The sequence below is a fragment of the Phycodurus eques genome, chromosome 7 (genome assembly GCF_024500275.1).
Source record: "Phycodurus eques isolate BA_2022a chromosome 7, UOR_Pequ_1.1, whole genome shotgun sequence".
In the NCBI taxonomy this organism is placed as follows: Eukaryota; Metazoa; Chordata; class Actinopteri; order Syngnathiformes; family Syngnathidae; genus Phycodurus; species Phycodurus eques.
In genome coordinates, this window is record NC_084531.1 from 17,974,029 (window position 1) to 17,987,213 (window position 13,185).

At 39.8% G+C, this 13,185-nt stretch overlaps 1 protein-coding gene across 1 annotated transcript; it reads right to left on the bottom strand.

Annotated features, from left to right (window-relative positions):
- Window positions 1-3,300: 3,300 nt before the first annotated feature.
- On the bottom strand, window positions 3,301-13,099 carry si:dkey-225f5.4 (uncharacterized). Its single transcript, XM_061680774.1, has 9 exons — window positions 12,413-13,099; window positions 11,637-11,727; window positions 11,432-11,555; window positions 9,512-9,669; window positions 6,336-6,478; window positions 6,078-6,270; window positions 5,575-5,708; window positions 5,349-5,511; window positions 3,301-3,424 (listed from the first exon to the last, which is right to left on the bottom strand). Exons 1-9 carry the CDS (start codon window positions 12,448-12,450, stop codon window positions 3,359-3,361), a joined length of 1,110 nt encoding a protein of 369 aa, XP_061536758.1. The 5' UTR covers window positions 12,451-13,099; the 3' UTR covers window positions 3,301-3,358.
- Between the last annotated feature and the right edge of the window lie 86 nt (window positions 13,100-13,185).

A 13,185-nucleotide genomic window follows, 5' to 3' on the forward strand; every position in this document is an offset into this window, starting at 1 on the left:
AGCAGTCATATCAAATCAATCACTAAAACAGCCTTCTAGCAGCTGAACAACATATCCCGAGTGAAGAGTTGCATGTTCCAAGCAGACGAGGTGACACCAAAGCATGCTTTTATCACCAGTAGACTTGACTATTGTAATGGTCTTGTGACTGGACTGCCTCTGAAGAGCATTAAACAGCTGCAACCCATTCAGATCGCTGCAGCTCGGTTTCTGACCAGAACAAAGAGATCTGAGCATATTACTCCTATTCTAAAGTCTCTACGGTGGGTCCCAGTCAGCTACAGAATATACTTTAAAGTTCTGCGACTAGTCTATAAAATAACAAAATGGTTTAGGTCCTGAATACATTAAAGAAATGCTAATGGAATATAAACCACTACGGTCCTGAGATCCACAGACTCAGGTCAGATAGTGGAGCACAGAGTCCAAAGCAAACATGGTGAAGCAGCAATTAGCTGTCACGCTGCACACAAATGGAATAAGATGCCAACAGCATTAAAGTCAGCCCCAAGAGTCAATGTTTAAGCCCAGGTTTTCTCATACTTATTGAGCATTTTAGACCATTTCCATGCATCCATTTTCCGTACCGCTTATCCTCACTAGGGTCGCTGAGGGCGTGCTGGCACTTATCCGATTTGACTCTGGGCGAGATTTGGGGTACACCCTGAACTGGTCACCAGCCAATTGCGGGGCACATATACTGTAGACAAACAATAATTCACACCTATGGGCAATTTAAAGTCTTCAATTAACCTACCATGCATGTTTTTGGAATGCGAAAACCCACACAGGCACAGGGTGAACATGCAAACTCCACACAGGCGAGGCTGGAGTTGAACCCAGGTCCTCAGAACTGTGAGGCAGATGTGCTAACCAGTCGCCCACCATGGCACCTAGAACATTTCCATTTTTTTCAAAATGTTCTCTCTCGCACTGAACAGTTTAATTAATATTAGTAAGCGGTCTTACTTTTCTTTACTTCGTAATTGTCTTTTGCTCTTTGTTTTTAAATGCTTTTAATCATGTAAAGTACATTGAGTTACTTTGCGTATGAAATGCGCTATATGAATAAATTTGCTTTTCCTATTATTAAAAGATACTCTTAGTTGAACTGGAGATGACTTTCAGTTTGTCAAAAGAGAGAAGTTGACACTGTAAAGCGACCGCACACATGCAAACTCTCTTCTCACACAACCACGCACACACACACGAATGAGCACAAGTCATTGATGAGTTGTTATCGCAACATGTTTTTTGTCATTTTGGCTTGAGAAAAAGGAAAAAAACCTCCCCAACCATCAAGTATTGTATGTTTGCGTGAAGTTCATCATTCGCAGTAATCAGCCATATGCGGAAAATCACATGACCTAACGCAGAAAACAGGTTCACAGACTTCCCCTGTGTGCCGCGCTAATGAGCATGAGTAGGGTTTGATGACATGATGGGTTTAAAGCCTAACTTGCTGAATTTTTGTTTTCTTTATGGCTGGTGTCTTCGGACAAAAGTTAAATACATGTCATTTATTTATACAAACATGATGTGATATACATAAACACGACTAAAGCCTAAAGCTGGATTACTGTCATCTTTGGTGGCTCTGTGGTAACATCTTGTGTTAAAAAAAGACATTGTAGATGATCCTACAGGTACTTGTCCCAATCTGCCATTTAGCCATACCGGGAGGAAGTGCTTTCACCTGTTTTACTGAATGCAGAAGTGGCGCATATACCAGATTGCACAAGGCTGACAAAGACAAGGAAGAGGAGTCATGTAAAAAAAAGCCACAATATTACCTCATTCATGGCTGTGAATACAATGAGCTTATGTGAATATTGCAATGTGGAAATTTAGCTTTCACAGTAATGAAGGTAAAAACTGGCCTCACTTTTGCACTGAATATGAATTATATTTGTGAGATTTTAAATCTACAATGTAATTATATTTGGCCCGCAAGACCATATTAAATGTGTATTAGAGCTAGCCCGCCAGTATATAGTACATGCGCCACTAATATTACAAATCCCAGAATGCTTTGCTAGTGTGTTGGCCCATCAGTCTCGACCGGCAAGCGCCCCTTCCCTTTCTGTTGCAGTCGTTAGCAACGATGCTACCAGTCTCCTCGAGCAAATTTACACTTCCCCTTCCCAAAAACAGCCAAAAGATGGAAAATGGAGACAAGACAGGTGTGAGGCAGATTATCTGTTCACTAAAGTAAAAGACAGACCTGTTTGTTGTGTGCGGAGCAACTTGGCTGTAGCAAAAAATATAACATAATTTAATTATACATTTTTTTAATGCCCTTTATCAACTCCTAGGCAGGGACTGTTAATAGTTTGAGGTTTGGATTTTTTATTGAATGACATTCTTATTTTTTGGGATTGTTTTGTTGTTGGCCTTTGAAAAAAGATTTACATCAAAAAGAAAGATAGTTGGAGACAGATAAATATAAGATAGAGCAACAGAAGAATTAATGTTATCTATTTAAATACAAAACAACAAATACCACTGATGTCTTTTATCACAAATTTTATTTCTCGTGTTTATAATATTAAAGTTTGTTTATTCCAGATTCAGTGTTTAAGCAAAATGTAAGTTTGTTGTCATATGATAAACTTTAACGCTACATTTCTGCAGAAAACGGAAACATGCACATTGCAGTGATTTTTTTATTAAATATTGAGTTTGGCCCGTGACGACGTCCCAATTTTAAATTTTGGCCCACCATGAATTTGAGTTTGACACCCCTGGTCTACATGCACCCCAACATTGGCCAGCAATCGGTCCAGGGTATAACCCACCTCTCGCCCAAAGTCAGCGAGGATAGACTCCAGCTCAACTTAAGGTAATTAATGTAAATTATAAACATCTGTCAGACCAGAGTGAAAGTGAGGGGATACCCAAGAGATTTGCATAGTTATAAGTCATTTGTCGGAATGAGTGAGAGGCCCCACACCCAGTCCCAGGAGTGTGTGTCTGCAGACACATGCAAGTGAATTGACACTGTTTCACATGCACAATAACCGTCAGAAGTGTCCTGTAATTGAGGCTGAGGACCCCACCCCACTCAATCGAGAGGCGGGGTCGGGTCCAGGAGTCCACCCGAGAGTGGCCCGGTGGTGGATGGTACACCCCCACACACAGAGGGATGAAGGGGCACCACCGAGGCGACCCGAAAATCAGCCACCCGGTTTTATTTATGTTTTACACAATGTCCCAACTTAATTGGAACTGGGGTTTGTACATACACTAACACACATATATATATTACATACATCACATGACATGACTACATTTCTTGCCAGCTGTTTTCTTTATTTTGAGTATCACAAATAAGGACATGATGATGATAATCTAACCATCAAATGAGAGGATTGCTGCAGAGAAAAATGAGCCACTCACTGAGGCTCCAGTCAGGGTTTTGAGGCTGAGTGCAGAAGGAAAAAAAAAAAGACAGAAAAAAGTGTTTGATGGATTTTTTTGTTGATGCTAATGATTAATGCCAACTATTCATGCTAACAATTGCTACAAACGATTGATGTCAATTATTGGTGCTAATAATTGCTATGAAGATGGCAGGAAATACATACAGTAATGAATGTATCCACTTGTTGTGACATTTTTGTTTGTTGGTGTGCTGTGAGACTTTTCAATTGTAAAATATGTTCATTGGCTCCATAAAGGTTGGAAATCACTGCTCTAGTCAGATCGCGTATTCTAATCAGTCAGGTCAAACCAACATTACATGACAGAAATAATGGGTGCTAACTTACTGTAATTAAATTACTTTATTATTAATTAAATTACTTCACCCACACCGAAACTTTAGAGCATGATTCGACAGAACGGCGGCATGTTTACATCCAATTGTTCATGCTACCACTAGCCTGCTAGGCTACATAACATTTTATTGCCTGCTTTGAGCCGTATCATATTAAAAGTACGTGAACATACCTCAAGCAAGCCTTAAATGAACGCCCTCTCCTGTCCTGAGCACCGGTGACCACCAACACGTTTTTCCCCATTTTGTCCCTATAATACAGTCGAGCCGGCTCGCTCCACTCTTGTTGTTGTCGCCACGGTAACGAGTGTATCCGGTCGCATTTGAGTTGACAAGATAAAGCCCAATGATCGTAAAAAACGGGATGCGGTGGTATCGGAATACAAGATTTTATTGCAGTAGTCTGACAGTGCAATCGTGAATGAGCAAATTTGTCTTGTAGTCTGATCCGGGAATTATGTCTTGTCTGCCCCACACCGCCAAGGTTTTTTTTTTTTTTTTTTTTTTTAATAACTTCATTGGCCGTCAGATATTTACAGTACTACGTCAAAAGACACGCAACAAGGCTAAAAATAAACTAGCTTTTGGATTCAAATATACTGTGCATGCGGCGAAGCGAAGTAAATGTCTGTTGCAGTCATTGATCGGATCGGCGAAATATGACAAAGCCGATCAGCATAAAATGCTAAATATCGGCCGATACCGATCAGCCCGATAAAATCCGTGTAATGTCTAGTAATAATTGGTCCTAATGATTAATGGTGATAATTATTAAGAATGAAAATTCTTGGCTAAAACCGAAAACCAAAAATTAGTAAACCAAGGCCAAAACACTGAAAACAAATTATGCCAGTTAATAGTACAGTTGCATTTATGGCTTTGACTGTGTACTAACCTCACTAAAAACCCTATCACAATATACTGCATATTTTTTTCATATCAGTTGATCACTTCTATTGACACCCCGATTGGCTCAGCATGGAGGAACTCGATTATTGGCTTTCGTATTGTCTATCAAAACATGGACAGATGCAATTTATCAAAGTCTATTGACCGTGTCTCAAATGTTTATCAAGGAAAATTTATTTCGAGATATGTCTCTATCGTTTTATTATGGCCCAGCCCCAATTAAGACCTAGGTTGACGAACATCGTAGCCGCTAAACTGAAACCCCGACAGAGCAACCACCTCGTTGTTTGTGGCACCGCCGAGCTTTAAGCAGAGAAGCGCGAGCTGGCCGTATTTTTGACTTGCATCATCACTCGTCAACATCCTGTTTCGGCAGTCTTGTTTCAGCAACAAAGGTCTTTCAGCCGAAAACCAAAAATGCACTTTTGGGCGACTTTCGGTGGCTGAAAATTCTGTGCATCACTATTAATAATATATGCTAATGAAACATGCTACTGATTGATGCCAATTATTGGTGCTAACAATTTAGTTGTGCTCATCAACGGTGGCAATGATAGATGCCAATGACACTTCCTAATGATTGGCACTAATATTTGATGCTAATACCACATGCTGTTAATTGGTGCCAACGACACATGCTAATGATGGCCGAGCATCATACCTGCAGTGCTGCGGTGTTCATGGGTTGTCCATCTCTTTGTACGTCTCGCAGACGTATGGCTCCGCTGTCGGGGTACCCTTCCTGCACCTCCAGGTGGCACAAGATCGATGCCGACTTGAGGTACACCAGCACACGCTGAGCAGGATGCCAGTCAATGGCAAAGCTGAAATAGGAAACGCCCACGTCAGCCCATGGAGGACAACAACGGGTCATGGGAGGAGCTCACCTGTATCTCAGACTCTGGATCTCAGCCAGGAGGTCGGCCTGACCCATGTAGTTCTGCACCACCTCCAACAGGGCAGCGCTGAGCTCGGTGGGGTGGCCCGATACGGCTTCTTGCAGCTGCCTTGCCGAGCTCGTCTAATCACATGACAGGAGGTCACACTACCATGTCAACGATCATTCACTCATTACTTAGTCCCTAAATACTACAGATTTTTATAGAATGTACTGTTGTTCAGCAAAACTTCCACTAAAAATCCCTTTGTAGTGATTAAAGAAGTAGGGAATCGTTCACTCATTCCCTACTCCCTAATCACTATGACACATATGAACTGAGCCCTGTAAAAAATCCTTAATTTCCCCGCCCCCCCGAAAAAGTTATAGGTTTTTATTGCCTCTATATGTCAGAAGATGGCAGCAATGCACTACTTTTGTCTAAATGAAGCCCCTCATCTCACTTCAACATAGTTCCTTAGCATCAAAATGGCAGCAAAGAGTTTTTTGTACCGGATCAACCTGAAGTGTGAAGTGGTTGTTGGGGTTCCAGATAATTGACAGCTTGACCCGCTCTGGCTCATTGGTTGCCAGGTTCGTGTTGGCGGGGGGGTGTGGCCACAGTTCCAGAGACACCTCCGATTGGTTGTAGGAGAGCAGGCGGACGTGTGCGACCACGTTCACGGCAGCCATGTATGTCTGCAAACTGACATCAGCACACTGGTCACCTGACACGTCACCTGACCAGTCATGTGACCCGATGACACTCACGCCTCTTTGGAATGCAGCCAGTCGTCCACATGCCCAAGCTCCGCATCCAGCTCCGCCCTCAGCTGAGTCAGCTGACCATCACATGCCTGCAACACTTTGTGGGCCTTCTGCATGCAGGCCTCCATGTTGTCACTCTGTTTCTTCTGAAACACACAAACCAGACACACGTGTCACAAAAATCCCATTTCCGATTTGTATCTATTTTTTCCCCTTTTGGTTATAGAGAAAGCAGATACCAATGACCTACGGCTGTCACTACTGAATATTTGTAATCGTTTTTACCATCGAATAATTGAATACTATGATAAAAATGTATTTTGCATTGTTTATTGCAAAATCTTTTTTTTCAATTATTATTAACTGATTATTGTTTTTTTTTTTATTGTATAAAGGTCCCCTTCAATCAAAATTCAATTTTGATCTACTGTTTTATGCATAACCAAATAAGTCTGACACCCGGTTTAAGTTTGACATCTACTGTAATTTCTCGTGTATAATGCGCACCCATGTATAATACGCACCCCTAAAGTTGACCTAAAAATTCTGGAAAACCCTTCAATGTATAATGCATTTTTACAATGCATGACTCTGCTTCTACCCATGATCAAAACAAAGTATTCTGTATTTTGTTATTTTTTTTCCCAAACAATTATTCTGAAGCACTTTATTTGAACACAATACTTTCTTTTTATTTACTAGCTCTTATTTTGAAATTCACAGCCCTACATTTATTTAGTAATTGAGGAAACACACAGTTGTACTCATGTTTGATTACCCCGGCAGAATTTGTAAGATGTGTACAATACTTTAAAGAAAACATGAAGGACCAGGCGAAACACATTTAATTTTATTTCAATGGGATTAAAATTAAACTGTCAATTATTTCAGAAAAGCATTATCATTAAACAAAACATAAACAAAGAAATTCATGAGGGTTGTTGTTCAGTCATTAAAAAAAAAGAAAAAAAAAACATTCCCAAATTCTGCCTGGGTATGTAAACTTATGAGCACAATTGTACATATATGCAGTCATATGTACCCCTGTCATACGAGAATGAAAGTGTACAACTTTTACCATAACCTCTAGGGTGCGGTGGCACACTGGAATTAAAGTGTAAAGCTTTTTCATAACCTCTCGATGGCGGCATACATTTATAAAATGGGAAAGTCGTTTTCATTTTCTCCTATATATACCCATGCATAATGTGCACTATTGACTTTTGACAATTTTCTGGGGGGAAAAATGCAAGAAAAATTACGGTAAGGTTCGTCAATTGAATGCAATATCCTTTGAACACCAAACCGCTTCCAAATGACAGGATTTGAAATCGCCGTCGTCGTGATGCAAGTTTGACAATTAATATTCAAGTACCTGCCCACTTATCTTGGGAAAAATTGCAGAGTGGCAACACGGCTGCGTCTTTTACAAAGCTTTAACTTTGAGTCACCTGCCAAACTCATACTCAGGAGTTGAGGAATAAATGGCTTTAATTTATTTTGGGAGAAATTCCCAAGCTTTTCAGAACTAGAATTGTACTGTGTTCGTGGCCATTTAATGGAGGATGACTTTGTAAACATAAGCTTTCACATTCTGCTGGAAGTGCATTTCTGGGTTTTGAGCGAACAACCCAGCGAGGCCAATATGAACACTTCGCCGCCACAAGTCGTGATATCGCCAAGGACAGATCAGGGCAAAGCCGTTTTCCATATTTAAATTGAGATGAAAGATTCAATCAGAGCAAAGCTTATTTACGTTGCATATTAATGAGAAACCGCCCGTCTCAACTGCCTGGCGAAAAGGTCCAACTCGAATAGCTTGAAAAAAGGACATTCGCAACACAAATTATCTTGCAAACCCAATAATAGGATAGCAAAGATTATTAAAAATAAACAAATAAATAAACAGATAGAAGGGGACCTTTTAATTATTAAACAAAACTAAATAACAGTTAAGCAAGACCGGGAATAATGATGTACTCACCAACCTTTTTGAAACCGAAACCTACTTCTTGAGTACTGCTTAATGCAGTTATTTATACTATAGCTGTCGATGATTCATGTACTGGTTCGTAATGTCAGAAAATAGGGAAAAATATTGATTGTAAGAATAATTCTTTGGCCACCAAGGTGGAAAATTGCCTTTGTCTCAAAACACAAAACTCTTTAAAAACCGAAGTGAGATGTGTTGAGAATAAGAATAAAAATAAAACAATAAGCTCTCGTAAAATAGGTAAGACATCATTGTGGAGAAGTTCAGGTCATAGGAGTGGGTTGACCACTTGGTTGACAATTCTTTTCCAAAGTAAAAGCAAATTTGAGCAAGTTTCTTTTTTTTTTTTTTTTATTTTGATTAGAGTAAAGATAATCACTCTGCTTTCATGGAGGACTACAAAAATCTGAGGATTTTGACAATTTTAAGTTAAAAATGGCTCACAGCAATTATTGGAATATCAAAATAGTTTTTGATTTGATAAGCGATTTACTGTCGATTAATTGATAAATTGCTGGACCTATACAATGATGTTATTTAAAACACCCTTTGCTGTTGTTTTTCTCCTTCTGAGATTTGCTTTATTTTTCCTGACACCAAACAGACTTGGAAACCATTTTGTTCCCAGCATTGATTTGCATCAGCTTCCACAGAAATATTTTTTCTTTATCCATCCTATCCTATCCCAGCTATCTTTGGGTGGGGTACAACCTGAACTGATCGCCAGCCAATCGCAGGGCACATAAACATACAACCATTCAGGCAAATCAGTCTTCAATTAACATACCATGCATGTTTTTGGGGTTTGAGAGAAAACCGGAGAAAACCCACGCAGGCGAGGCCCGATTTGAACCCAGGTCCTCGGAATTGTGAGGCAGATGTGCTAACCAGTCTTCCACTGTGCCGCCATTTTTTCTTTATGATAATGTTTAAAAAAAAGGTATTTGAAAGATAGTTGCTCTAGGGGTTGAAAAAGTGGAAAAATAGCAACCAAATGGATAAAGTAGTTAACACCGAATTTGCTTCTGTAAACTACAGTAGCTCCTCTGTTCACAGCCATGTTGTCAATGTAAGTAGTGCACGTAAGCAAGGATGTGCAGTTTATTTTTTTTAAAGTCCTAACTCAAATTACTCAATAAAATCAACTGGCAACTTCTAGTTCATTTGTGTGTTATTGAGTGTGTACCTTGGCTTGCAGCTGTTGAAGCAGTTGTGTGACTTTGTGTCGTTTGTTGTTGATGGTTTGTATGTTGTGTTGCAGCGTGGCAAGCATCTCCTCCATCTGCTCCGCCCTCAACCTGTACTCCGCCTTTAACACTTTCCAACGGCCTCGAGCTCCACCCTCTGTAGTCAGGAAGCAGACTAGTGTCTCGTTGGATTGACACATATATTACGAATCATACATCCAAATAATAGTCTGCCTTCCAATTCCGTGTGGGAAGTGTAAAAAGGGGTGTGTCACACAAATATTTCTAATAAGCTATCCCACAATATCGCTTTTCATGGTTCGCGCCCCCATTATATTGCAGATTTTAAGTGATCGTTTTATGTGAGTTTTTAAAGGAAAGTTCGAATTTAGAGTTGTGCGCTTTTTGTGTTGTACCACATTGTGCCACAACATGCTGGACAGCACTAAGCGATACTTGAAGACATGCAGCGTAATTAACAGCAAGAAGAAGAGGCGGAGAAGGTCCCCAACTAAGCTTCAGCAACAGTCATTGGTCACTGTTAATTGCAACATCCCTAGCTCCTTGATACTTGGACTCGGACGTTGTTCTCACGCCCCCATATTAAGGCGCATCTCAATTGTCTTGAGTAATCAAGGAGCAGGGATGGATCATCGAGAAGCCTCGATCGAGGAGCATATTTAGATGATATAGTATAATAATAATACATATATAAATAAAATACAATAATAATGTGTGACAATAGTAATAATTCAGCCATTGACAACTGATTATTGAAATGTGTCAATGACGTGACGTCATCTTTAATTGAAGTCTCCATGAAATGAAGACATAAAAAGCAAAGTTCATTTCTCCAAACAGTTGTCCCTGCTCGCTCCTCTGTTGTTCTCCTCAACAGAATCTCTGGTGGCAGCAGCTAACACGTAAACAGAGGAGTGAAGAGCTAATAAAAAAATTACATTTAGCCATTGTTCCCAGAAAACAGAGGGAATATATGCCCGTGGCTGTGAGTGTTGTTGTATGCTCTATGTAATACTGCTTTGTGTGTGTTAAAGTAATAGCAGTTTGATGGTTTAGAATTACCACAACATCGATGCTAATTTCCTCTATCTATAGCAGATAATATGTTACCATTAAGATAGCAAATTGTTTAATTGTCTTTTGTTTTGTGTGTCAGTTTGAAAGCAAACGAACAAATAAACAGCTTGTAGCAAGCACACATTGCCTCTTACTTGGGGAACTGTGCAGACAAGTCTTCATTTGTTTCAGTGTTGTTATATAATAGGCTTCCATTTCTTGACAGCACGCGAGAACAGATGCTATGACTAATAATAATAATACAACCCCAATTCCAATGAAGTTGGGACGTTGTGTTAAACATAAATAAAAGCAGAATACAATGATTTGCAAATCATGTTCAACCTATATTTAATTGAATACACTACAAAGACAAGATATTTAATGTTCAAACTAATAAACTATATTGTTTTAGCAAATAATAATTAACTTGGAATTTTATGGCTGCAACATGTTCCAAAAAAGCTGGGACAGGGAACAGACCTTTAGGGCGATGAACACCAACAAAACATCCTCCAGATCCCAGCTGAATGATGAACACCACAGATGTGTTCTGAGAATTGCCACAGCAAAACTAACACCAGACTTGGATGCACTGGCAAAAAAGTGATCAACAAAACAACACTGTTCCCATTAAAAGTAAATCTAAGTATTAACACTACAATAAATTGTTCTTGTTTTTATTTATTTTTGATGGGTAAGCATCTGGTCCTGACTTGGCCACCCTGTCAAATTTTAAAAGTCAATGTGGCCCCTGAACCAAAAAGTTTGCCCACCCCTGGTCTAGAACATATCCCTTGCAATAAATGGGGGTTCACTGTACTTCCTCTGGGCGGGGCTACCTGGTTGAGGGGGACAGGGCTGTGTCAGCAGTTGCTGGGCAGATTCAAGTCCCTCCATCTTATGCATTGTGGAGTCCAGAACAAACAGCTGACGCCACAGAACCTTCTGCACACGCCGCCTGTCCTACACAACATACACATGCACACACAAGGAATGAGGACGAAGATGTTTTGTGAACCAAAACCCTCAGAAGTAGCAGAAAACCTGGAGGAAGAGGAGTTTCTCTGCTGCAGAGTCCAGCTCGCCCCCCTCGTCACATGGCGCCAGGAGGGCGGGGTCGCAGCGCTGCAAGACACTGACAAAAACACACACTTGTGATGAAACACAAACACAAAATCCAAATGCACAAAGCACATGTGAAATCAAGTTATTCATCCATCCAAGTACAGCATCCTCATTAGGATCACGTGGGCTGAAGGCCACCCCCCAGCTGACTTCGGGCAAGAGGCGGAGTACGCTCTGGAATGGTTGCCAGACAGATTATGGCTGGGCACATATAGACAAACAATGGACTGGTCTCCACTCAATGTCAGGGTACTTATAGTACAATGGACTGGTCGCTAGTAACAGGGCACATGTAAAGAAAGCCCCTTTGTTATATTTGACTGTAGTTTTGTTCAAAACTATTTTACGTCTTGCTTCAGTTGTTTTTCTGCATTTATTATTTGTGAGCAGATATTTTCGACAAATCCAAAGGTTGTTCATATGGCTGCGATATACTGCAGTTAGCATTAGCATAAGGCTCCATTTTGAAAAGACACTGAGGTAAAAGACCTCTTAATAAATACCAACAATATCAACACCACTGTCGTGTCTGTATAACATTTGTATGTCTTATCGGTTCGGTAATGTGAACATTCGTGTAAGTACGATTCAATTTATGTCCAACATCGGAAACGAATTTTTTGCGTGTTGAACATTTTTTAAAATGACTACGAAGTTAATCGCGTCGAGAAAGAAACATTAAACGACAAACTTACGTTTGAATATCAAACATTTGTGCTAGCCTGTCCGACATTTGTCTTCAAATCCGCGCGCCATACAATTGGTCACTTGTTGATGACGCCACTCATCTTCTTCGTCTTATTGCTATACAGTAGTTTGGGCTGCATCTTGTGCTTGTGTTGCGCCACCTTGTGTTTCGGAAAAGATTGTCAAAAAGGAAGGAACGAATTTTCAGGAAAATAAAATAATCTAAAATAATCCAACATCATTAAAACAAGATACACAAAAAAGATAAACTGTTTCCACCCAAGTGACTGAAATCAATTCTGTTGACCCCAGAGTCCAAATGGAAAACCTGAAATAACAAAGGCTTGAAGACTTTTATTTAAAAGTCGATTTTTTAGTTTTTATAGCCTACGACATACAGGAGTACACCAACTCGCTGCAACGGAAAATCTGTGACACGTGATTTTGTTATGGAAAAACAACGTCGTGAGGCGCCATCCTGCACTCTCTCTTTTTTAATTTATTTTTTAAATTTATATTGACATGAATATGGTGCTATTGTCATGGAAGCAGCAAATTGCTCTGGCTGCTGTTGCTATATTTTAATAATACAAAGTGATGATACAGGCAGGAAATATATGTATGAAGCTATTTGAGAGGCTGTTGACTACATTCATGGACTGAACCTGTGTATTTGTGTGACAGAGAATATATATGCTTTGCTTTTTCAGCCACAAATATATGAAATTATGAATATTCAATTTTTATATATATATATGTAAATATTTTCACCACGTTTTTG

What these genes read in the sequence shown, in the direction of transcription:
- si:dkey-225f5.4 (XM_061680774.1), bottom strand. Translation starts at nt 12,450, where the DNA reads ATGTCGGACAGGCTAGCACAAATGTTTGATATTCAAAC. An exon ending in TGGCTGCATTCCAAAGAGGC is followed by an intron (nt 6,271 to 6,335) that starts GTGAGTGTCATC and finishes TGCTGATGTCAG; the next exon opens with TTTGCAGACATACATGGCTG. An exon ending in TCACACTTCAGGTTGATCCG is followed by an intron (nt 5,709 to 6,077) that starts GTACAAAAAACT and finishes TCATGTGATTAG; the next exon opens with ACGAGCTCGGCAAGGCAGCT.